Source organism: Drosophila biarmipes, chromosome 2L (assembly GCF_025231255.1).
Source record: "Drosophila biarmipes strain raj3 chromosome 2L, RU_DBia_V1.1, whole genome shotgun sequence".
Lineage (NCBI taxonomy): Eukaryota > Metazoa > Arthropoda > Insecta > Diptera > Drosophilidae > Drosophila > Drosophila biarmipes.
Window position 1 is genome coordinate 16921290 of NC_066612.1, and position 25620 is coordinate 16946909.

A 25620-nucleotide genomic window follows, 5' to 3' on the forward strand; every position below is an offset into this window, starting at 1 on the left:
CCGCCCCTCTGAAATTCTCTCTCATTTTATCAGGGGCGAAATCAGAAAAGGCTTCGTGCAGTAATGTATTGTATCGTGATTCGAAGTCTAATTAGTATTTATATAATTATATATATATTTATAAGCACAGAACATATTTAAAAAAATAATTATTTTAATCTTCAAAATCTCCGTACAACTAATCTTCACCTGCTTCCATATCAGAGCTCTGAAACCGCTAGTATATTGTCATAAGACATGTTTTTAATACAGTTTATTTAAATACTTATAAAATGCATTTATAATTAAAGATAATGAGCTTTTAACCTTTAAATTTAGTTTAGTCAATTTTTCTACCTTTTCCCGCCTCGATTATTATCGATAGTTACCACAGCGAGCGCACCCACCACGCCTAGTGGAGACATTCACCGACCCAGCGTTGCATTCGAAAAAATCTATAGTATCCGATTAAGTTTCACCTCTAGCAAAAGTGGGCACGATTTTTCTGTTTTTTAGCCGAAATTGTTATTTTAATGTAACAAACAAACACAGAATAGGCAAAAAACGGTCGGGAAAATGTGCAGGATCAGTTTATAAATAGGATAATGTAAAGGATCTTGTGGAAAATCGAGCGGGAAAAGCAGAGCAAGGGAAATTCAGTGAGTGCGCGTGTGGGGAGAAGAAGAAAAGTGGAAATACAACGCTGAAAATAAGCAGCGGCAAAAACGTTGTAAACAATTGTAATGTGCTGAGGGAATAGCCGCCAAGTAGGATCGACCAAAATGACGGAAACCTTCGACGAGGAGCTGTTCGAGACGCGGCTGGAGGCGCTAAAGGACACGCAGGAGGGCATCCAGCAGATGTCCAACTGGTGCCTGCAGCACCGCACGAACCACAAGAAGATCATCCAGTGCTGGCTGAACGTCTTCAAAAGGGGTGAGTTTACAGTGCCTAACCCGCTCCACAAGCTAACGTTGCCCCCAACATTCCCAGTTCGCGTGGACCACCGCCTGGTGCTCTTCTACCTGGCCAACGATGTCATCCAGTACAGCAAGCGCAAGCGCTACGAGTTCGTCGAATGCTGGGCCACAGCCCTCCAAAGAGCCACCACCATGGTGCGGTAAGTATCCCAAAGCGGACCGGATAGCATAACTCAGTCTATAAAGTTCATAATACGAGCCTTCCGGCTATTTTCGACATGATATCGTATCAATATATCTTTATTTTGCTCCTTCTGTTAGTAATTGTTTATAACTCATTGCAAATATTTTCAGTTTGATATCCTAAGATCCCAAATAAATATTTGGAGTCAACACACCTCTCATATTATTCTTGCTGGAGTAGAGTCTTAAAGAGCGCTACCCCATATTCACATCTCATATCAAATTACACCCTTTAAATATTATTTATTAAATAAAGAAATACAAGCTTAGGGATTTATTTTCCGAATAATGTTACTTCATTAACAGCTACCCTTATAAAGCAAACATATTTATAATCCCTTCTTCTTCTTCCTACAGCGACGAGCGCGTCAAAGACAAAATCCTGCGAATCTTCAAGATCTGGGAGCAGCGTGAGATCTACAATGAGGAGTACCTAAGTGACTTGAGCGGCCTGCTCAACATAGCGCCGCCCAAAAAGTCCCAGGTCGATGTCAGCGACGAGTTCCAGAACGCCACTCTGATAGCCAAGGTGAGGGAGTGCGTCGAACTGGCCGAGATCACCGACAAAAGCATGCAGAAGCTGCCCAAGCCGCCAACCTTCGAGATCGAGGTCATCAAACAGCAGCTAAAGGACAAAAGCCACTCCGGGGACATCGAGAAGGAGGTGGAGCGGTGTGTGGCCTTCATCAATGCCTACAACAAGAACCTGCAGAACGAGATAAAGAGTCGGAAGGCCGTTCTGGCCAGCATTGAAGCGGCAAAAAAGTTTTACGAACATCAGGGCAAGGAAGTTAAGGTGGTGGCCAGCGTAAGTTTATAAAATGTAGAAGCGAGTATATGAAGATTATAATTATCACTATTCCAGGCCTATAAAAGTTTCGGCACGCGCATTAAAATAGTAAAAAGGAAGCTGGACGAGACCATACCCAACCTGGCCAGCCCCATACCCTCGCCGGACGTAAATGCTCCCTCACCCGAACGCGATGCAGATCTTCAGTTGCCCGAAGAAAATAATGTGCCACTGGTACTTTTAGCTATAAATGAAAAATTTATTTTATATTTATCAAATCAAATATTTTCCGTAGCAGAACCTATTTGGCGGTGGTCTGAATGGCTTCTCAAGTTATCTGGATGGTGGCAAGCTACCCTTTGATATCAACGACTTCAAGCGGGACTCGAAGGATCGGGGAAGTGCCATCGAGGTGATAGGTTCGCGATCAGATGACGAATCCTATGTACCGAGTGCCAATTTCTACAAGCCCGAGCCCATTTCCAGTTCCGACAGCAGCTCCATACCGGGTCTTGGCGGTCCCGCTGAATATACTCCCAATCCATCCCTGTTTGGTTCTAGCAGCCAAGAGCAATATATCCCGCCGCCAACGTCGCATCTTTACGGTGGCAATGGAAACGGAGGAGGCAGTGTGGTTCAAGAAAATCCCTACACGCCGGCGCCAATGCCACCGCCGCCGTTGCCTCCGTCCCTTGGGCCCTCCAGTGGATCGACGGATGATTTCAACAGCACCTGGAATATGAGCATGTCCTGGACGCCGCTAGATACCAGCTTAAATAGCAGTGGCGCGAGCTCCTCCTCCTATGCGAATCAATCAACTCCCCACTCGCCGCCGCACTTTGAAAGGAAGGCTAACTCCGCGGCGGCTCCCATCGAATATAACGAGCATCTGCATACCAATTCCGTAGCGCTGGGCGCCGAGGATGTGGACCATCGCACCCTGCAGCTTCCGCCGGCATTCGATTTTGGGGCAAAGTTGGGCTTGAGCAAAGACAAGTCCAGGCAGCTGGTTGACATTGATCACAGGAATTTAATATCGCTTACTGGTTCTCCAGGCGGAGCGGAAAAGGTAAAAAATTTCATTGGGAGCAAATCGGTTTCGCTTCGGTTCTTGTTACTTATTTATATCCTTGTTTCAGGAATTTTCTGGCGGCGATGTTGACTACCGCATTGTCCCAAATCCCAATGATGAAGGCATTATGGCTCCCCCTGGGAATAACTATGCCAAAAGCAAGACCAGCTCCCCGCTGAAATCGAATGCCAGTGCGTGCGAATATTAGTATGTTATTTTACAAACCCCAATTAAAAAATATTCCCTCAAATAGGCTCTTCATCTGAGTCGGATCGTGTGGATGGCGCTGCCCGCTATGATCCTGCTGATATGGTAATTGATATGGATATGTCAGATGACGACGTCGAGGAGTCACTAAGAGGTATTAATTTAATAAATTAACTAACTCTGCGAAATATTTACCTCAATTTATTTCGTAGAGCCCAAGGAAGGTAATGGGGAAGCTGATCCCGAGGCCAATGGTGCCTTGACGCCTTCGCGACCTGTTTTGCTAGAAACTCCGTCCGAGTTTATCAATCCGTGGGAGACAAACAACAGTTTCATGGGCCCACCTTTGCCCGAAGAAGATGATCAACAGCACCAGCATGAACAGCAGCAACAAGAGCTCCAGCAACATCATCAGCAGCACCAGCATCAACAGCAGCCACCTTGGAACCAAATGAATCCCATGCAATTGGGAGGAGGTGGATCAGCGCCGCCGCCACCGCGACCACCTTTTGGACCTTCCTTCCAGCCCTACCAGCGTTTTCCTGGTCCCCCGATGAACGGTCCCGATGGCATGCACCGCGGGCGAGGCAGAGGACGAGGTTGGAACGGACCCGGACCAGGCCCGTTTAGACCGCCTTATCAGCGGATGCCCGGTCCAGGATTCGATGGACCCGGGCATGGACCGCGCCCATTCTTTCCCAGAGGAGGAGGACCCGGCGGTCCCATGCGTGGACGCGGGCGCATGCGTGGTAAAGCTTGGATGATGTAATTACGTATTTTATAGATCTACAAAAGCGAGAATCCCTAGTTTTAGACTTCACCTATCTCACTTTAATTTAAATTAACAAAAAAAGTGTATTGTATAGAACAGATAACACATTAACCCCAAACAGTTGTCTTGGTTTCCCTTTGGACGGTGGGTAGATGACGTTGACAGAAATGATTGTACATCACTTTGTATAATTTGGCCTGCCCATATTTGTTGTTCTGAGCCGAGGATTTTAAAATTATTTCAATGTAAGCTTAATTAAACAGTTTGTGTAATTTCTTCTTATTTTTGGCTTGTTTCTGCGTTAAGGAATCACAAGTTATAAACGCAACTAAAATAAAATTTACGACGGCCTTTATTGAGTTATTTTTTCACGTAAAATTTTGCATTTAGGCAGTCCTTGAACATCTGACGTCCTTAAATCATCCAACGTTATTAAGCCAACTTCTTGAGGCTTTATCCAGGGGGAATCTGGGACAAACACTTGCAAAGACTTTTAATTTACACTTACATCGTATCTTCTGTTAGTGTGTTGACATAGATTAATTAGTTATTTTGCCTTCGCTTCTAGTTTTAGTGCTAATCAATAATATTAATTATTGTAAATAGTTATAAAATTAGTCCAAAAGTTTATTGTTAACCTGATTAAAAATTATATGCTCTTCACTGATTGTCAATGATAATTATATTTAACAAATATATACCAATTTAAATATATTACTTAACTGTGTGGTTAGGACAAGCAAAGTTTTTATGCCCTTGCACTGAACTCGATCGAATCCTTATATTGAATCCTACTGGCTGTTGTTTTTCGATCCGCGATATTTTCAAAATGTACAACAAATGGTTCTCAAATTTTGAAATAAAGTAATTTAAGCCATACGGTCAGATATTTGGATAAAATTTTCAGCCCGATTGATTAATTTGAGAAATATGTCTTATCAACTGACGCAGAATGAAATATCGCTTTTCACTGTCAAAGATTGGAGATATGTTCTCTAATCCGTTCGACCTAAATGCTATATCATAAGCAAGGGCATTACCTATTCTCGTTAGTAAAAAAATAATCAATATTATTTCTTTAAATCACTTGGTCGCATTGTTGCGTCTTTAATATTGGAATTATTATTATTTTGAACGTATGTTTTAGACTTTTTGCGTTTCATACATTCAAATCGTGGAGATTTTGTTAGTAAATAAAGTAGTGTCTCTATTTTTCATTTAATTCTTTAAAATCTTGATATTAGTTAAATATATTATTTTTAAACGTAGACTAAGTGAAGAGCAATTTTCTGATATTTACTTTCGAATCTGGCCATATATCCTAGGATAGTAAGCTAAGTAATACCCTGTATTTAGTTATATAAATACAAACATGTGATATTTAAAATTTAAAACTTAATGCTCGGAACTGCGTCTTTGATTTACTGGAACACAGTCTTCCGTTTGGGATCCCGGTTCCACCCACAATTCCCATGGCATTTACAAATTACTATGTTTAAATCAATTTCGTCTACCGTTCGGAGGATCTAAGGCAGCGACTGTCTTTATCCTTAGTGTTTACCTGTTGACGTTCGCCGCATTTGATCACTTCTGTTTTAGAGTTCCCTCACTTTGTGTCGGAAGTCGGAACTCATTAATTCTTCGTTGGTAACTGATGTTTTGACTTCGTGGGTGTGGCACACTCCCTTCTCAGACATGCCCTCTCATCTCTCAAGGATAACAAGGATACCCTTTTCGGGTTGAGTCGAAAGTGTGGCGAATATAAACAAATGTTGTAGAGAAATTTGAGTAGATATAAGGATTCTTACATTTACTTTTTAATCTATTTATTTAATCGCTGTTTATGTGTTTAGGTACTTATTCTCTTCGTTACTCTTGAAAAGTTCTCATGAAGTTGGTTTAAATGTTCGGTCTTATGTTTAAGTTCAGTGATCTTAAACAAATATTGTTGCATATTATTTGAAAATATTATCTTAAATCCACTCCGATATTATTTAAATTTAATGCATATTTATTTTTTACATTTTTTGACTGCGATACATAAAAAGACATGATATACCTTTCCCAAGACAAGATACCAATTTTTATAATATGTTATACTTTTATGATTTTTATTAGACAATTATTGCTTACTGCTATTTACAACTATGATAATAAACTAAAACTAACAGCCTTTATAAGTTTTCCACTAGGTCGAAAGTGTTGCTGCAACACGGCCCGCAATGGGACTTCCGTTTCAAGGAAGGATGGAGGAATGCCCGACTGGCTAGTAGTCTCTGGAGAGCAACGTGACCAGATCCCCGATGTATGCCTGCGCCATTTGCAGGGTTTCGTATTTGGAGAGTCGCCGGTCGTGACCCAGAGATGGAACCACATCCCTCAGCTTGTCGAAGGCGTCGTTCAGACTGTTCATCCGCCTTCGTTCCCGGGCGTTGGCCGCCAGACGCCGCTTTTTTAGGACTTCGCCCCCGAATCCAGCGGATGATGAACTAGTCGATGAGGCGGAGGACGCAGATGATGACATGGAGGTGGATAGCTTGTCGTATGGTTTGCTCCTCTGCTGTTTGTTCCAGTATTTCGAACTCCTGCCTTGACTCTTGCCCAAGGGAATTGATTGATGATGCTGCTGCTCCTGGGCACTCAACATGTGCTCCAATTCCAGGACCGCCGGAGTATCGTAGAACATCTCCAGGGAGCAACTGTTGGTTCCGTCGGACTGACTATCGCTGGCGCTGAAGTCCTGCTGGTACATAAGCTGCTCCAACTGCTGGAACGCATCGTTGCCCAGGAACTCGGGCATCGCTGGGGACTCGTCGGGGAAGTAGAACTGCTCCATTAGCTCGTTGTTGGTCAACATGTTTACGTTTGCAGGCTCAAAGGACAACTGAAGTGGCAAGTCGAAGTTCGGGCTTTATATAGCGCCTGCTGAAGACCCGGCTCTTATGTGATTGGTTGAGTTTTGCTTACCCTGCTACCTGATTCGCTGCCTCAAACCGATCCGATCCTCCCAGGTAACCGAAAACCTACCTCTTGAGGATCAAGAGCACAGCCCGTGCCCTAAATTGGCTTGCGGTCAAAACGTTTAATTGCCCTTGCCTGCAGCTCTCTCCCTCTTCCCCAGGTCTTCCCTGTACCAGCTACAGGTCGACTTCTTTTGTTTGACCTGTCATTTGGCTACCGTCTGTAATCATACTGCTTTTGTTATATGCGCTGAAATTGATTTTATAGTGAAAAAATGGTTGCCAAGGTCAGAATGCGAACAAACAAAGGCGTCTGGTCATGTGGGAATCATTTCCACAATTTTTGCATCCATCGAGGATCCCTTCGATCATCTTGGATCATCGTTGCATGTCTGTGGTCTAGTAAGTGTTGTTTTGGCAGGGGCTTCCAGCTCTCGTAAATAACAAAGAAGAACATTTTTATGCGGTTTGCAACTTTCGATTTTAGGCGATGGTACACACAATATTGGGTCAAATTTAAATAGGGGCTTAAAGTGGCTTTCTCCAAACTCCCAAAAAAACTTAACATCACGTGGAAGGAGTTCCCACATATTGCTCAGATTCTTTATATCGGTGATCCAATATTTTTACAGTTTTCCAGACATTTCAATGACAGATATTTATATATTAGTTTGTTTAAATTAATTTAATTTCCTATGGCACCACAAGGAAATAGTCACACGATATTTTTATACCCTTGCAGAGGGTATAATAATTTCGGTCAGAAGTTTGCAACGCAGTGAAGGAGAGTTTCCGACCATGATCAAGAATATATATACTTCATATTCTTGATCATGGTCACAAGACGAGTCGATCTAGCCATGTCCGTCCGTCCGTTTTTACGCTAACGGGCTGAAACTTTCCCAAAAGCCTTCTTTCTATTGCAGTAGTAGCAGTATATAAGTCGGAACCAGCCGGATCGGACATCTATATTTTATAGCTCCCATAGGAACTATCGGGGAAAAAATTTTTAAAAAAATTATATCTTTCGTGTTTTTTTAACATATACCTTTCTAAACTTGGATATACCATTTTAAAATTAGTTCTGGATTTCGAATTAAATTTAACGAAAATCGGACGACTATATCATATAGCTGTCATAGGAAGGATCGGATAATTGGTTGGAAATAATGTGAAACAAATTATAGCTTTGGGGCTTTTTGACATATTATCTTATAATATTGGGAATATAAATTTTTATATTTTTTAGAATTTCGAATTCAATTTAATAAGATTATTGATTATTTTTCATAACTGCAAGGGTATACAAACTTCGGCTTACCGAAGTTGACTTCCATTCTTGTTAAAATTATATTTGATCTTGAAAATTATAAAAAAAATAAACTTTCCTAAAAATACTACAAATTTAAAAAAATTGAATTTATTGCAGATATTAATGGAAGCTATAGGATAGGATAGGCAATAAAAAAATCTTGTAGGAAGGATAGAACTGAGAATAGTTGAATCGGACAGGCCAGATCAACTAGTGTAGTGGTGCTGATAAAGAAGATACATACTTCATGGGGTTGGCAATGTCCCCTTCACTGCATTTCAAATTATCATCATTATACCCTTTCTAAGGGTATACAAATTATTTAAGCATGAAATTTTATTTTATGTTTAAATTTCAGTATAATTTACTGGTGCATCTAAGTTGTGGCTGCAATATTATTTAATCAATTGTCATTTAATGTGCGCCAAGGAATGTTAGCAAACTTAGTTGAACATGCTGACAAGAAAACCCCCCTAAGCATTACAATGTTTTGGATCTACGGCTTAAATAAAAATATGTGCTCATTCTTGTTTCATATAATTACTAAATGTAATATAGAGAAATATAATAATATTGATCGTTTCAAATTGTATTAACTATTTGAAGAGTCCCTTGCATTCGCATTCGAAACATTTTGCCCTTTAAATTCCTCCACAATCTGGTACTCCCACACCATATACGTCCACTCGAGCGATCCGCATTCCACGCCGTAATCATTCCGAGTCCAGCCCAGCTCAAGCCCACTTTCAAGTGGCCGCATCGAAAGGTTAATTAAATCCACAGACTCGCAGCATCAGGAGGAAAATCAGTTCGAAGAGTTCGCTGATTTTCTAAGGAAAACGGCCAAAACAATTGGAAAACACCGACCCAGAAGCGCCGAGCATGGCTAAAGAGTACAAATGATGCCACTGCTCGATGGCCCAGATATTTCACACAAATTGTCAAGAACAAAGTCCCGAGCCGACAAAGGATCGTGACGTTTGATCTCGACGGTGATGATGATCGCTGATGGATCGATCGACTTTGTTTAAAGTGCCACGCGACCGCAGCTTAGTTGAGATCCTGGCCCAGATCAGGCATTATGCTGCAATATTTTCGGGAGAAAGGTTCGCGGATAACCTAAAGATCGGCAACGCCTTCGAGACGAGGATCTGGAATTTCCAATTAGCATTTTCCGCGCTACCTGGCACTTCGAGAGGTTTTTTCCTTGGGCCTTAGGCCTGTCAAAATAGCAACAATAGGTAGTTGGCTGGTGGGCGGTTCTGGTTGAAAGTAGGCACCTCTCTCTGTACCCTTCTTTCTTTTCTTCTGACCAACAATAGGTCATCTGATGATAATCCTCGGCTGCGTCAGGCGGTTGCGTGTTACTGGGTTTCCCTGCCAGATTAATCGTTTTCGTTTTGCGGATTAGTTGTTGGCGCTAAATTGCGAAAATGCGATTAGAAGTCAGAGTCCCGGAGTCCCAGGGAATTCCATGGGAATCTCTTCTCGCCGAGCACTTGTTGATCCCACTTTTTGTTGCACAATGCCAAACAATGGATCGATCTACTCTGGTTTTTGTTTCCATTGTGGGCCAGAATTGAACTCGACTTCAGTGCCATTGTCCCAACCATAATTACCATGTAATAATCTGGATTTATGGATTATTAAATGCAACGATTTGTTTGTTTCCTAGTAAATTTGTTGTGGTCTCCGAACTTTTGGGCACACACAGGTGTGCAAAAATGTCCAGACAGCATGTCTGCCAAGGACTTTAAAAAAGGTTTATTAGCATGATAGCGGAAGATAAAAATTAATATACAAATCTTTGGGTCGGTATCAGTTGCTTAATTCTAAATGAAAAGAAGCCTTAGCCATGATTAAGAAAAATAAAGAAAATGGGTCAATTTATAAATATTTACATTTTTCCTTAGATCTCTTAAGGCATGCGACAAATTCCACAAAACTCATGCCATAACTTAGACACACTTCAAGGCCTAACAAGGATATTTTCCCTACCTCTACTAACCCTTACTAACATCATAATGTCCGTTACGCTACGAGGGATTGGAATAGCGCCCCGAAAATGTGTCAGGCAATTGCGTGCGTTTATGGGAATTTATTGACACTTGAGCGGCGATCAGGATAAAAACCGTAACCGAAACGGAGAGTGATCCTAGCAAGGACATCGGCAGGTAATCAGGGCCAAGCCGAAGTGCGACGCCGACCCTACTTGATGGGTATCATAAATTGTCATCACATAAATAGTGCAACAACAGGATCGGCTGTATCCCTGGTGACATTTATGACTCTATTGACCGTCTGCCGTTGCTCCTGATTTCTCGACGCTCCTGCTGGGCAATCAGTGTCCTCCTTCACACGTGACCCGCTCTTCTATCTTAATAAGCATTTAATGGTAGCGGTAAACGATTCACAAACAAAATTAGGGGCAGATAAGAGCACCAGGACCCAAAAGCGGAAAGTGTTAATGGATTCTTTGATAAAGAACCAGTGAATACCGTTTCATAGATTGACTAACAATTTCCTCTTTGATAAAGAAAGCTAATTGGCACCGAACACTGTAAAATCTGTCGGTAATTCCATTATTAACAAGACCCACAATAAAAAGAATTGTTCTATTACATAAATACATATCGCTAAGTCTTTATTTAAGTTGTTGGAAAGAACCGATTACAATGAATGCTGTGAATTATAATTATATTATATGGTTAGTCACAGTTTCACAATGTTCACACATACCAAAAATATTTGTCTAAAACAATCCATCCAAGTTCGGTCAAACTGTGAAGGGCTCTCTAAAAATTACTTACAACCTAAGTGCAATATGAAATCATCAATTTTACAACCGCATTCAATTGCGGTTATCTAATACTTTTTTGAATTGCGGTATGTTTAATCGTGAATCAGTAGTAATTATTTATATTCAATCACAAAGAGGATAATATCGGTGTGGGTTCGGTTGAGGATGAGTTTCAAATATGATATTATTCATCAGTTGCGGGGTGGTCCACGTGCGTTTTTTTATAAGTGTATGCATAAGTTTTTTGATATGAAATTTTGATTCCGAGTTTTACGACACTAGCTGTTTTGCGGGTCTGTGCGAATAAATATTATTAGTTTAGCTACAACATGAAATTAATATACTACATATATTTTATAGGGTGAGACGACATGTAATATTCATTGGATGAATTATACGGACAAAGTTTCACACATTAAAAATTAAAGCTATCTTAGCTGAAGCATGGTTAATAATTATTTAAAATAGTTTTTTTGTCTTTTCAGCTAATGAAATTAAAATATTTTTTTTACAAAATAGTCCCACCCTATAAGATTACATTTCTTGATTATGCCTAAAGCATGAGCACACAGACACGCACACAACGATCAAGAGACCCCTCGCAATTGGTTTAATCCGGTTGGAATCCGGACTTATCACTCATGGAAATGCAAATTTCTCCCAGTCAAAGCCTAGAGCGTTGTGGAGGTCACCGTGCTGACGCCGTGGACGAGAATAGTGGGCGGCAAATCGGCGGTCAGTTCGGTTAGCAGTTCCATGTAGCTGGCACTGCGTTGCGCGAAGTCCGGCGTGGAGAGCTTTGGCGGAGCGGCCAGATAGATGAACGACAATGCCGTCTGATCCGAGCGTTCGCGTATGATTTGGTTGGCCCGCTGCATGTAGAGTAGCGAGCGATTCAGGGTCTCTTCGCCCACCTCGTCATCGTCTTCCAGCAATGAATTGTCCGCCTGGGCGGTGAACTGCTTAAGGGTGAGGGCATGTCGGCTGAAATCAGTGTCCCTGCTCCATTCCTGGATCTCCACAATGTCAGCTGTAATGCGCAGCTCCTTGAGGGATTGCTCCAGCTTCATCTTCGAGAAAATCTCCATCTGAGGGGCGTGTGTGTCAAAGGTGCTGGGGTGATAAAAGACGTAAGTAAGGGTACACTCCATTTTATATCGATTCTACTTACCCAACAGTGCGATCGTTGTTGGCCTCGCACAGGAAAATTCGTACTCGTAAATGCTTCCATTTGGCCAGCATTATCACCGCCAATTGCATCATGAACAAAGACACCATATCAAAAGGATCTCCAGAAGTTGGATTAAACATATTGATGGGCCACACATCAATGTACTTCACATGCTTGCTTCTACATTCGAAAAAGTACAACGAAATGGGCTTAAAACAATTAAAATAAATTTCCCACTCACATGGAAATAAAGTTTTTGTCCAATCTTTGGAAGTTTCTGCAAAGGCAGAGATTTTTCTTCATCCTTAGGGTGTCGCAAAGGATTTGCACATATTCCTGGATTTGGAACTGCTTGGGATCGCCATCACGTCGAATGGGGAAGTTTTGGATTTCGCCATTGTTGAAGTCGTCGGTTTTATAGGGGGAAGAACCGCTGCAATACGTTTTTAGATTATTACTTGTAAAGTTTTTGCAGCCATGCTAGTTTTACGTACTTTTTGAAGAAATCCCGGGGGGCTTCGTTGTCGTAGAATCCCAAAATAATTGTGTTCGGCTTCATTGCTCCAATTCCCGACAGGCGAATCAAGTGCTGGACTCCCTCTCGAATGCTCCGGCTCAAGGTAACCTCGGTGAAAGCCTTAACTCTCATGTGATCTAGGAACGACCACCACTGTTGGTTCTCCTCTGGATCTTCCACACCCCTAAAGTCACCCAATTTCACATGGCCAATAATGTACAGACCACTCTTCTTCAGGTCATTAACAAAATCAACCAAAGGACAGCAGGAACGTGGCGATGAGACCAGCAGCAGGATTTGGGGGCGCCAGAATTTAACGTGATCTTTGCGGGGATCTAGCATCAATAGGTATTTTCGCACCTGGTGGAACATCAAGGCCTGGGAAATCGAGCCCCATTGAGCCGCCTGAGTGGCAGGCGAAAATAAGTGTAATGCTATTACAAGGATGAGGCACAAAATGATGCAGGACGAGGCATAGATGGGGTTAATCACAAACATCATGATCAGGGTGCCCAGTAATCCAACCAGACAGGTGTGCCAGGTGAAGTACTTAAAGAGCGGCCTAAAGTTAGGAGCACCTGTGAGCTCGATCCCCAAGCACGCCACGTTTGTGGCCAAGTAGGAGAGCATGAAAAGCACCGAATTGATCTGGGCAATGATGTTGAAGGATCCTATCAGCAGGATGCACTCCACGAGGCACCAGCTCACCGCAACCGCTGCAATGGGATTTCCCTTCCAAGTTCCGTGGATCACAAAGTTCAGGAGGCTTCCAAAGACCTGATCCTTAGACAAGGCCTCCAATATCCTGCTGGAACCAATCAGGTTGCTCAGACTGGTTGAAAAGGTAGCTGTCAAAATTCCGATTGCCGTAAATGGAGGCCACAGATTCACCGGCATCAAAAACAGATAATTGTTCTGCATGGTGAAGTACGGGGTTGTGCAGCTCATCAGGAAGGACAGGATAATGTAGGAGACGAACGTAAATGCCACCGCGGATAGTGTACCCCAGGGAATACTCTTCGACGGGTTCTTCAGCTCCCCGGACATATTTGCTCCGGCCATGATTCCCGTAACTCCCGAGAACAGCACACCAAAGGTAGTGGAAAAGTCCACTTGTTTTCCATTTGAAGTGTAATCGCGGCCGTAGTGCGATCCGAGATTATCCCGCAGCGTGGTGGCATTAAGACCCGTATAGTCGAGAAACTGTGTTGTGTTTGATAAAATATTGTCCCCGGGTACGCGTATCTGAAATCAGTAAATAAATCCCATGCATAAGTTTTTGTTATCCCAACCTTAAGCGCCTTTAAAAAGCAAAAATAACATAATAAATGCATTATAAGATATTTTCGTTTGCATCTGCACAAGTAGTATGATATGATTATATAGTGCATTTACACATGTATACTTGTTAAGTTTTTACTATACTATGCAATCGGCACGCTCTCTTCATGACTCAAACAGTCTTATCAGTTTACTTTGCCTTGTTTTGTTTTTGATATGTATTAAGACTAATGGATCTAGTGATATACTTTATATTTATTGAATGTGTATGTATGATGGGGGAATCCGCCAAACCAACTTGGAGATACATTTTATAACTTTTGTTCAGTCTTTTGGGAAGAACATTCGAAATAACACACAATCTCATGATTAGTCATATAGAAAAATAAAAAATAAAAGACTTAGCTGCACAAGAAAAATAGACAAATTCAAATAGAATGTTTCGCCACTTTACTCTATTAATGAATAACAAAACATTGCATGTAATCAGAAGACAAATAATTCTATTAAATCCATTTTAAGACAGTAATTAAATAACTATTTGTGAGTCAGCATTGAAAGCAACCCTGGCGTAAGCTTTGTTTAGTGTTTCTGACCAACTGCAACCGAATATTTATCAACCTTGATAAGCCTTGGAAAAATATTTAAAATAAACCCAAATTGAGCCCTAGATAGCCTAGATATCGATATCACATCTAAATTGATAAGCGCGACAGGTCTTTATCTCAATGAGCAAGTGGTACACAGAGGAAAAAGAAAACAGTACAATTCTTGAGAAATGGAGCCTTTAAAAAATCAACGTATAGATATAGCTTATCCTTAAATGCATTTGCTGATGATAAGTTATGTGTATGATTTGTGATAAATAAATCTTTTACAAACTATATATATATTATCCATACTGAGGTTTTTTTAAACGCAATTCGTTTCTTCCGGTGTACAACTAGGGATCTTACCGTGTTGTTGGTGGCGCCCACAACCAGGAAACTGATGTACGTGGCGAACAGGCAAACGGTCACGGTACCCAAAATAAGCACTGACGTCTTGGCGAACAGCGCGGCTCCTACCAGGCAGACCAACAGCTGCAGGGTATTTATCATGCTGCTGGTAAGGAAGCGCCACCAATCTCCATCCGGTAAATGGGAGTCCCCGCTCACGAAATGCCCACGAGGTCCGAAGTTATCCATGATACCCTCAGTGCAACCGGATATAGCCATAGCAGATCCCACCACATTGGCAAAGAAAAAGAGGGTTCCGATAGAGCCTCCAAATTCCAAGCCCAGCGTGCGACTGATCATGACTAGAAAAATGAAAATACATTTTAAAATTACAAAATATTAAAAGTTCTCGGGTACCATTCTAATAGTACCTTTAATTTGTATACAAAGTAGTTTATCGTTAGAAATGTGTGAAAGAGAAACTTTAATTAGCATATGAATTATTTAGCAAGTCTTTGGGTTATGATGAACATTTTTGTAATGCGCAATCAATGCAAATTGATTGATCAAAGTGTATAAAAATATGTTGAGTTTATTGCTCATTTACTGACAAATTTCAATAAAAAGAGAAGAAAATTTGGAAAAATTCCATTACAATAAGCATAATTATTATCCATATGGATAAATGAAAATTACAAGATTTCTGTAAACAGATATTTTCACTTCTTTTCTAGTAATGTAGAGATAAAAAAGGCAGAAAATATTACTGATCAAGAGTTAATCGTCATTATGCATAATGAAAGTCTCGCTTTATGAATCTTGCCGTTGGTATTGCTTATCTGTGGCCTCGGATTAATAATAAATGAATGAGAAAATGATCATGGTATAGTTTTGGTGAGTTATGCTATCAACTCACAATAAACGCCTCCTCCTTCAATGGCTCCATTGGTCGAAATGGCGCAGACAGAGGCCACTGTGAAGAGCAAAATTCCATAGGCGATGAGGAACTGCAGCAGGGTTATGTACAGGCCCGCATTTCCAACGATATACCCTGAACAATGATGAAAATAGTGAAAAAGCCGAGTTCAATGGACCATCAACAACAAGTGTTTTGTGACGTCACCGCCATACCTACCCACTCGGATGAAAACCAATGCACTAAACATGGACAAAGCCACAGGACTGAAGACCCCAGCAAAGGTGCCCAGAGTACGGCCACTATTCCGCTCCGGGTCCTGCATTCCGAACTCCACATAGCCATCGCCCTCCTGCGGGGTGGGCGGGCGATCTCCGCTGTTCTGGCTGCCTCCGAACAGGGATCCGAAACTACGGAAAACGCTCCCCGTGCGAACGTTGCGCGAATTGGCTATCGGAGCCGTCTCTTGCTCCGCGGAAGCGCTCATCTCGATGTCCGTGGTGCGAGTGCGAGAAATCCGGAAACACTAAAGACGTCCCAGCGAACGCCTACAATTTCCAGCTGTCGCAGGCCAACCTCCAATAAGAATAATCACAACCACGGGCGGGGCAGAGACGCCAGAACGGGGTTCCTTTCACACTAATTATTCTGCCGACAGTTTTTATCACCCTTAAGTTGCATTGTCCTTAAATATTTTATTAAATAAAACATTCTCTTTTCAAAAAGTGGTTAGTCAGGTTCGTAAAACACCAAAAATTGTTAGGCGGTGGAGTTTCCAGCCCCCCAAACCCCCACTACGCCACTGAAATTTAAGTGATTTGTACAAGTGTGGCAGCTCTTTCAAATATACCAAAAAAGTAGTGAAAAATATACTAAAATACCACACTCAATTTCGGTATATATCGCCTATAATACACCACTATAAAATCGGAACGTTTTTTGATTCATTTAATTTAAATTTTTGTAACAACTTCTTTAAAAATTTTGCCAAACACTTTATTAATAATCACAGCAGATTCGCGATCAAAACTTGTAAATTAGGCCACAAATAGTACAAAAATTATGAAAAGTTCTTCAGTCAATTAAAGGGTTAAAAGCTTGTTTAAAAATATTTACATAAAACTTACAAAGTTGTGTTAATATAAGAACATCAGATTTGTTAGCACTATAGGGTTAAGCGCCAGTTTGAATTGTTTTCCGGATGCTCCATTACTAATCTAATCTGTAGACAATCACTTGTGACCATAAAACCAATTTTTGGTTCGAGTAATATTAATAATTAGTGAATAAAAAAATTAAATTTGTATTTTTGTATTATGTATTTAATAATTTAAAATGTAAGTGCAGAAAATTTAAACCAAATTTTTTGCCAATATTATATCTTGTCATGTGATTGAAATATAAGAAGTCGTAAGTTGTGAATTTACTTATGGAATCTCCTTTGGATGACCAAGCATTGATGATAAGCCATCTTTGTCTCTAAATATAGTATACTGTTAGTTGGTCGGCGTTCTAAGGAATTGATAATAAAGTATTGCTTTTCAATATAGATAACTAAGGGGTATTTTTCTATAAAAGTGGCAGTCCAGTCATCGAGTGCTTCAGTAACGTAAAGTAGGATTTTAAAATGAAGGTCTTGCAAATCGCTCTTGTGTTTTCCGCAATTTTGGCCATAGCTTTGGCCGCAAATGCCAGTTGGGGAGCCAAATTGTCCAGCAGCAAGCTAGCTAGCACCCAGAACGTGACCATCCACAAGAAGGCCAATCAAACTGTTTCCAGTAAAATTATTTTCCCATTGACGGTGAGTAGCTCTAGATCTTGACCTTTATCAATAAATATTCTAAACTTATTTCTTGAATGCATAAACAGGGCCAGACCAACACAAAAACCATTCGGTACATAAGCATAATTGACAGATTTACCAACAGCTCGGGACCGTCCTCGACTCTATTGAGTGGTGGACCAGGTTTCATATCAGCCATAGTAAATGTCACAAGCCAGCCATCCCATGGAATCAACATCACTGCCCAATTCTGGGTAGATGCCTAAAAGCGTTTCCCAAATCAATGGACTAAAAAAAAGTTTAAAAAATTATTTTTGTAATTCTTTCATTGGATATACAAAAATATATTTTACAATGCAGTTAAAATTAACAAAATAAAAAAGGTAGCAAAAACACCGCTTTCCGTTTTTATTTATTTTAATGCTGCTGTCTATATGAAAGAAAAATATTATAATGCTCGACATGTTCTAAAAATTTTACGAAGAGACCTTTACTATTTTTACCATAATTCATTCAAGGGAGATGCATATACATACATATGTATAGAGTAATTTGGCTGCCTCCGAGATTGCACATTTTGATTGCTTACATAATTATACATACATATGTACATATTCAAAGGGTCTAGACTCTTCAAACAAAAAATAAACTAAATAAAAATAACTAAATAAATATTCAAAAAAATATATATATTCATGGAAACATAACCCTTAATAAGGAAACGGAAATTGAAAACACCACAATGAAAATCAGAAATTGAAGAATCTAAATTGAATTTTTATAAGTCCTAATTGACGATGAGGAGTAATTTCGTAATTTAGTTTAATAAAAAATGAAATATTTGTATATTTTCGCATTGAAAATGTTATAGCTTGAATGTATTGTGGTCACAAGAAATTTAAAAATAACTTAAAATATTCACAATCAATCCAAGCTTAACTTTTTTTGCAACACAAATGTATCGCATAATTTGCTATATTCCTTTTTTTTGCGCCATCAAATGGCTTTTATTTAGTAAAGTTGTCCATAATGTTTTGGTGGTCTTGTCAAGATGGACTAGGCTGTTGTTTGGTAATTTCCTTAAAAAAAACGGACCAATAACTCTTTTTACGACAAATCATTTGCTATGTTTGGAATAACCAAAAGAGTGCTATCGATAGGCATCTCGCTTTCGATGTTTTGGCGTTAGTGAATTATCGACGTCAGCTGTTTCTTTTGCAAGCCGAAAACGTTTACAAACCTTTAACTAATTTGAAAAAAGCAATGGTTAATGATAAAAAGCGTCGCTCAAGATCGCGAGAGCGTTACAGGGAGGATAGGCCGGCGGTGGGGAATCCCCGCGAACGCGAGCGGGATAGAGACCGTGCGAGAGAGCGCGACCGGCAGTACGAGAGGGAGAAGGACAGACGCCAACGGCGCTCGCGTTCCCGGTGGGTTTTATTTAAGTTCATGGTGAAATATGGCTTATGTATGCTTATAAATTAACTCTTTCGCTTTCCAGGGAGGACCGCGGCAGGCGAAGGTCACCCGAACGCCAGAGGCCTCGGGAAAATGTAAGGGAGCGATCCAGAGAAAGGGAAGCAGGCGGACGATCGGGTGGTGGGGCTGAAAAGAAGTTGAAGACTGATTCTGATGAGGCTCCACCCAAACCATTGATAGTCGACGATGACGAGCTCAGGGGCGACAATGAATCCAAGGTGAAAAAAGAGCCGCTCTCTCTCGAGGAACTGCTGGACAAAAAGAAACGGGAGGAGGAGGCCAGGAGCAAGCCCGTTTTCCTCACCAAAGAGCAGAGGGCCCTGGAAGCCATTAAGCGGCGTCAGGAGGAAGTGGAGCGCCAGCGTGCTGCCCACGATGCGGCACGAGAGCAAATGGCTGCCGCCAGCAAGGTCAGCATCTCCATGGGCACGGCCATGGCATCGGGAGCTCCTCCGCCAGCCATAATGGCTCCGCCACCCAAACCAGATCGCCGGGAAAGAGGCGGACGAGATCGGGGTGATCGAAATGATCGGGGAGAACGAGGCGATGACAAGCGGGCCGAGGACCTCACCCACAAGGACAAGGAGAAAGAACTAGAGGCCATTCGGGAGCGATACCTAGGCATAATCAAGAAAAAGCGACGGGTTCGCCGCCTCAACGATCGCAAATTCGTTTTCGATTGGGATGCCGGGGAAGATACCTCCATAGACTACAACAATCTTTACAAAGAACGTCATCACGTCCAGTTCTTTGGCAGAGGAAACGTGGCCGGCATTGATATTAAAGAACAGAAGCGCACCCAGAGCAAATTCTATGGAGATCTTTTGGAGAAAAGGCGGACCGAGGCTGAGAAGGAGCAGGAGAAGGTTCGTCTGAAGAAGATGAAGCGAAAGGAGGACAAACAAAAGTGGGATGATCGACACTGGTCCGAAAAAGATAACGACGAGATGACAGAACGCGATTGGCGCATCTTCAGGGAGGACTACAATATCACCATCAAGGGTGGCAGAATCCCCAATCCCATTAGGAGTTGGAATGAGTCCGGATTCCCCAAGGAGATCATCGACATTATCGATAAAGTGGGCTACAAGGAACCCACACCTATTCAGAGGCAAGCTATTCCCATTGGCTTGCAGAATAGGGATATTATTGGCGTGGCTGAGACTGGTTCCGGTAAAACATTGGCTTTCCTTATACCCTTGCTTTCTTGGATTCAGTCCTTGCCAAAGATAGAACGTCTGGAAGATGTGGATCAGGGTCCCTACGCCATTATCATGGCTCCCACGCGTGAGTTGGCCCAGCAAATCGAGGAGGAAACAACCAAATTTGGCCAGCCCTTGGGCATACGAACGGTGGTCGTTGTCGGTGGTTTATCCAGGGAGGAGCAAGGTTTCCGCCTGCGATTGGGTTGCGAGATTGTCATTGCCACCCCAGGTCGTCTCATCGATGTGCTGGAAAATCGGTATTTGGTACTCAACCAATGTACGTACATTGTCCTCGATGAAGCCGATCGTATGATTGACATGGGTTTCGAGCCCGATGTGCAGAAGATCCTGGAATATATGCCTGTCACGAATCTGAAGCCCGATACCGAGGAGGCAGAGGACGAAACCAAGTTGATGGAGAACTTCTACACCAAGAAGAAGTACCGCCAAACTGTGATGTTTACGGCTACGATGCCTCCGGCTGTGGAAAGATTAGCTCGCTCGTATCTCCGGCGACCGGCAACGGTGTACATTGGATCCGTAGGAAAGCCAACGGAGAGAACAGAGCAAATCGTCTACATGATGGGCGAGAACGACAAGCGCAAGAAGCTCATGGAAATCCTATCGAGGAAGATCGATCCACCAGTTATTATCTTCGTCAATCAAAAGAAGGGCGCCGATGTGCTGGCTAAGGGACTGGAGAAACTGGGTTACAACTCCTGCACGTTGCACGGTGGCAAGGGCCAGGAGCAGAGAGAGTACGCTTTGGCTGCTTTGAAATCGGGCGCAAAGGACATCCTGGTGGCCACCGACGTGGCTGGTCGTGGTATCGACATCAAGGACGTCTCCTTGGTTATCAACTACGACATGGCCAAGACCATCGAGGACTACACTCATCGTATTGGTCGAACGGGTCGTGCTGGCAAGACTGGTTGTGCCATCTCGTTTGTCACGAAGGACGACAGTGCTCTGTTCTATGACCTGAAGCAATGTGTAACTGCAAGTCCCGTCTCGACCTGTCCGCCGGAGCTCACGAACCACCCGGAAGCGCAGCACAAACCGGGCACGGTGGTCACCAAAAAACGCAGAGAGGAAAAAATATTCGCTTAAGACCCGCGCCTCTCGAACATAACTACATTTAGGCTATAACTAAAAATTAATAAAGTTGGATATGCCAAAAGCTTTTTCCTGGCCTCCAAAATTTCATTTTTAAACCAGTTGTTTGATACTTTGAAGTTTAAATCCAGAAGCATTTATGTATTTAAACTGTTCTCATCTTTGTAATCTCAAGAAGAAAGCATTTCTGCTCTGCTTCGAGTCCAGAGGCATGTACTTGTCATAAAAGTCGAGGATGATTTCCTCCATCTTGAACCCGAACTTCTGGTACAACATCACAGCGGAGTTGGTCGCAGATACGTGCAACGTTATGTCCTTGGACATGCACGTCTGGATGAGATGGTACAGCATAATGCTGGCGATGCCACTGCGCTGCCAACTCGGACGCACTGCCATGAAGGATATATAGGCCTCATTATATCCTACATCGGGCACCAGGAATCCGCAGCCGATGACTAGTTTTTTGTACAAAGCCACTACACTGTAGTCCGGATAACTGAGGCACTCACTTACTGAAATAAAACAGAGTCACATCAGTGAACTAGTAAACATTTTTAAGAATAGTGATTCCCACCATCAATATTTGGCCAAAAGGAGCTCTGGAGCAATGCGTTGACCGCCGGAATATGCTGCGGTCTTACAAAGCAAAAGTCTATGGTGGATCTCGTGGGGTGCGATCCGTTCACTCGATGCTGCAGCTCGCACATAAGTTTTAGCCATGGAGGAGCCATCGTTTCGCTCCGAAAGATGAATGGATGGAGCACTCTCCGAGAATAAGGCGATTCAAAAAGCTCGTACTGAGTGCATCCCGCAAGACGGGCGTGGAAGGAACTTCTTGCATCCTGCCGCGAATGGGCCAAAAGCTGATACCTATCTAGTATTTGAGCCTGCTGATGAGCCTGCAGCTTTAAGCGTGCTCTGCCCAAGGGATCTATGTGCTCGTCCAGGTTAAATATGGGGCGATTGTGGTCTCTTTTCCCTTTTCGGAGGAACAGTTTACGATACAAGCGCCGCACATAGGCGGGTATGGCTATTTGGCATTGCTGCTCCAGAGAAACAATTCTGTGAAGTTTTTGATACAACTTCTGCTCCTCGTACACACTGATTAACTGAAGATTTTCGCTAGGGATGGCAAGGTCATCGGAATCCTGAGCCTCCTGCAACCACGGCCAATTTCTTCGGGGCTGTCTTACGAATCCACTTGGTTTGCATGGCTCTATGAAAGGGGAGGGTTCTTGTAGCGCCTCATCTTCGTCCAGCATTTCCTCATCCAGTGGCTCGTCTTTGACGGTTTCACTTGCCTCTTGCGCCTGGTAATTGGTAACCTGCACTATCCGCGGCTGAAAGACTGTGGATTCCTCTTCCTCTGCCTTCTCCTCGTCTTCCTCACTTCCTTTTTGCTCTTCGCTACTTTCGGTGGTAGTCTCCTCGGCTGAATTGGTTTTGGTGTCGTCTGCGCACTCTTCCTTGATGTGCTTGGTTCCCCTGACTTGTTTAGTGGGGCTTGGTGTTGCAAAATTTGTATCCGTATCGTATAGACCTCCAGCATTTGGAGGCGCCTGCAGCAAAGGCTCGCTAAAAAGAAAATCGCTCTTACCCGCTCCAATCAGTGGAGGTGGCATTATGCCTGGTAGGCTATCAAACATGCTAAAATCATCGCCTCCCAAGCTCTCAGCCAGGAAATCCATCAGACTGGCTTGAACCATGTTCAAGGGTGGCGGTGCTTCCTCCTCCGTGCCTTGGATTGGTGGTATTGTACTTTCTGGAGGAACTGGTGGCGTTGGAAGCTCCTGTGGCACGGGTGGTGGTTTAACCTTTGGCTGGCAACCCATGTAGGGACTGAAAAAGGCAGAATTTGCAATAAGTACTCAGAAGTGGCTTTAAACAAGTTTTAGGTCATACATCGTGCGGGCACAGCCCTCTGCTGGATTAGTTGCATCAGTTTCCACCTTTATAGACTGGGTGTTATTCTGGGTATGATCGGTAACTGAGATCTCGCTGCTGCAGCTCGTCTCATCGGTGGCGGGCAAACGTTTTTCATTACGCAGTTGCAGCCGCTGCAGTTGCTTTTTCTCATCTGGGGGAAAGGGTTTGTAAACTTTGTTGTTGCTGGCTTAAACAATACTCACACTCTCGGAGGACGCTCCTGGGCGTCAGAAAGGGCTTGGACAGTTTCCACCAGCCGTGCTCCTGAAAGACATCCAATCCCGACTGAAAGTACTCCGGACTGTTGTGGGATAGAGCTCCGGACACGGACCCAGTCCATTGCTTGCGGCGACGACTGAAAAATGTGAATATCTTAGGATTTTTCAACGCAATATACTATTCCGACCACTCACACATTGGGTCCGAATATGTAGTTCCAGTTCTTGTCCACAAAGCTGATGATGTGGGTGCGCCAGTGAAAGAACCCGTGGTGGCCCAAGCCCTTCTGTTTGATGGACAGGTTGTACAGCGTCAGGGTGAGCACCAGTAGCCAGGGAATCCTTTGGCGCACTATCACTTCCTTGATGGGTTCCAGCGAGCTAGGCACGCCCGAACCCTGCACTTTGTCCAGCACGCACTTGACGCACGTGAACTCGAAGAAAATGTCGCCCAAGAGGTCGCCAGGCGTGCTCGCATGTGGCAGGCACTTGATGTGCACCATTCGGCGGCACTCCTGGCACTCCAGGTAGTTGTCATCCTCCACGGCCATTTCACAGTACCTGCAGGGTCCTTGCGGGTCATCCCAACTACTGGGGCGATTCATTTTAAGCGTTAATTTTCAAATATTTAATAAAGAAAACAACAACTTGTTTGTTTGTTTAGATAAACAGAACGGTTATCGATAACAGGAGTGGTTTTGTCTGGACCCATCGGTTGGCCGGACAAAAATACTAAATACAAGAAAATACCAAAAACATTTTAGGATTAGGCGCCCTCTGGCGGTGGGTAGAGAATACACATAGGGCATCTCAACGGATATTCAAATTCAATTTCCATTTATTAAACTTAATTAAGTTTTTAAGCTTCCATTACTTTTTAGCCAACGACTGGTTTCGGATTTATTTGTTACTTGTGTAATGTTGGGAAATGAATATAATTAATAAAACTAATACAATTCTTTGTTAATAAAGGCACTTTAAATAAACTTTACACATATGAGGCCTTTGAAGTAAATAATTTTAAAATATGATAGAGGTTAAGTGCAGCCCACATTGATAACGACAACATTCGGAAGTTCCCTTCGCAGGCAGAGTCCGCCTGATTTGTGCAGTCCCGAGTTGTCGGTTGATCAAACATGCGTCTTTCACGCCCTCCGCCCGCAGTCCATTGGCGATGCAACGAAAATGACATTAATGGGCTCTTTACGGCTTACGCATAATTAAGGCCGTTTCCGCCAGACCCGGGCTTTGGACTTGGGCCCACTCTGGGCTTTTGGCCTGGCCAATGTGTTGTCTTAAGCGGGCCTAATTAGGCATCGCCGGCTGTTCTGTTCGGCCGGAGCTGTTGCTTCTGCTGCTGTTGTGTGTTTGATGAAGTGCATGATTGGTTTACGGGTTCAAATGGGGATGTACGCGAGGGACCTGCCACGGACGTGGTCTTCCAGCCGCCATAAATAGGAGGTTGAAAGAACTTCAGGATACTCAGCCGCCAGATATTGTTTACATAAACGAATTATTCCTAAATGGTTAAAAGGTTAAGGAACTTCACTTAAGTATTTTTTTACAAAATGTTTTTTGGTTGCAACTATTTTATTTACATTATTTATTCTAACATAAACGTTTTTTAAATTTTAAATGCTAAATGAAATATTCTTTAAGTCCCGTCTTTATAACTTGTAACTGTAACTTGTCGCCAGCCTCGAGGAGATTTTCATTTCATCCGCGACTGCCCGCTGGCATATAAAAAAAGAGAAATGTAATGAAATGAAAATTTAATTTTTCTTTCTAGAGAAGAGTACCATGCAGATGCTCCACTTAATTATGACTGAGCAATTTAAATCATTTTTTAATACCAGAGCATGAATAGTTAACATTTGTTAGGTGGCTTATAAAATCACGTGTTGTGCACTTAAGCCAGGTAAATTATTTTCTGTAACTAAAAGGCTGATTGATTTACCGCCCAACTGAGTATGCTCGACAAAGTCGATACTTCAGTTACCGGTTATGACACTTAC

General features: G+C 42.5%; 6 protein-coding genes and 1 long non-coding RNA gene across 9 annotated transcripts; 4 read left to right on the plus strand and 3 right to left on the minus strand.

Annotated features, from left to right (window-relative positions):
- Positions 1-450: 450 nt before the first annotated feature.
- LOC108034030 (regulation of nuclear pre-mRNA domain-containing protein 2) lies at positions 451-4727 on the plus strand. Of its 2 annotated transcripts, none has more exons than XM_017108775.3 (8): positions 451-915; positions 973-1099; positions 1500-1950; positions 2008-2166; positions 2228-3001; positions 3072-3195; positions 3258-3365; positions 3424-4727. In XM_017108775.3, the coding sequence occupies exons 1-8, from the start codon at positions 762-764 to the stop codon at positions 3978-3980; spliced, it is 2454 nt and encodes an 817-aa protein (XP_016964264.1). In that variant the 5' UTR covers positions 451-761; the 3' UTR covers positions 3981-4727. The 2 variants fall into 2 exon arrangements, with proteins under 2 accessions (XP_016964264.1, XP_016964265.1); XM_017108776.3 differs by having other exon boundaries at positions 2231-3001.
- A 1353-nt stretch (positions 4728-6080) lies between these two features.
- LOC108034031 (basic helix-loop-helix transcription factor amos) lies at positions 6081-6999 on the minus strand. Its single transcript, XM_017108777.3, has one exon. The coding sequence runs from the start codon at positions 6838-6840 to the stop codon at positions 6250-6252; it is 591 nt and encodes a 196-aa protein (XP_016964266.1). The 5' UTR covers positions 6841-6999; the 3' UTR covers positions 6081-6249.
- Positions 7000-10873: 3874 nt separating this feature from the next.
- On the minus strand, positions 10874-16607 carry LOC108033981 (solute carrier family 12 member 9). Of its 2 annotated transcripts, XR_001768709.3 has the most exons (8): positions 16098-16607; positions 15879-16013; positions 14981-15324; positions 12721-13988; positions 12468-12659; positions 12227-12406; positions 11636-12168; positions 10874-11350 (listed from the first exon to the last, which is right to left on the minus strand). XR_001768709.3 is itself a non-coding variant. In XM_017108704.3 (7 exons), exons 1-7 carry the CDS (start codon positions 16363-16365, stop codon positions 11727-11729), a joined length of 2829 nt encoding a protein of 942 aa, XP_016964193.1. In that variant the 5' UTR covers positions 16366-16607; the 3' UTR covers positions 10874-11726. The 2 variants fall into 2 exon arrangements, 1 of the variants encoding a protein (XP_016964193.1); XM_017108704.3 differs by having other exon boundaries at positions 10874-12168.
- Positions 12076-12510, plus strand: LOC122818833 (uncharacterized). The gene is made up of 2 exons (XR_006368321.2): positions 12076-12189; positions 12259-12510. It is a non-coding gene; the product is annotated as an uncharacterized LOC122818833 (long non-coding RNA).
- An 865-nt stretch (positions 16608-17472) lies between the features above and the next one.
- LOC108033512 (uncharacterized) lies at positions 17473-18056 on the plus strand. The gene is made up of 2 exons (XM_017107856.3): positions 17473-17679; positions 17748-18056. Exons 1-2 carry the CDS (start codon positions 17506-17508, stop codon positions 17925-17927), a joined length of 354 nt encoding a protein of 117 aa, XP_016963345.1. The 5' UTR covers positions 17473-17505; the 3' UTR covers positions 17928-18056.
- A 792-nt stretch (positions 18057-18848) lies between these two features.
- Positions 18849-21559, plus strand: LOC108033994 (probable ATP-dependent RNA helicase DDX23). The gene is made up of 2 exons (XM_017108719.3): positions 18849-19091; positions 19163-21559. Exons 1-2 carry the CDS (start codon positions 18925-18927, stop codon positions 21453-21455), a joined length of 2460 nt encoding a protein of 819 aa, XP_016964208.1. The 5' UTR covers positions 18849-18924; the 3' UTR covers positions 21456-21559.
- Positions 21560-21577: 18 nt separating this feature from the next.
- On the minus strand, positions 21578-24269 carry LOC108033993 (cysteine-rich protein 2-binding protein). The gene is made up of 5 exons (XM_017108718.2): positions 23801-24269; positions 23591-23742; positions 23364-23538; positions 22036-23300; positions 21578-21973 (listed from the first exon to the last, which is right to left on the minus strand). The coding sequence occupies exons 1-5, from the start codon at positions 24208-24210 to the stop codon at positions 21618-21620; spliced, it is 2358 nt and encodes a 785-aa protein (XP_016964207.1). The 5' UTR covers positions 24211-24269; the 3' UTR covers positions 21578-21617.
- Positions 24270-25620: the final 1351 nt, after the last annotated feature.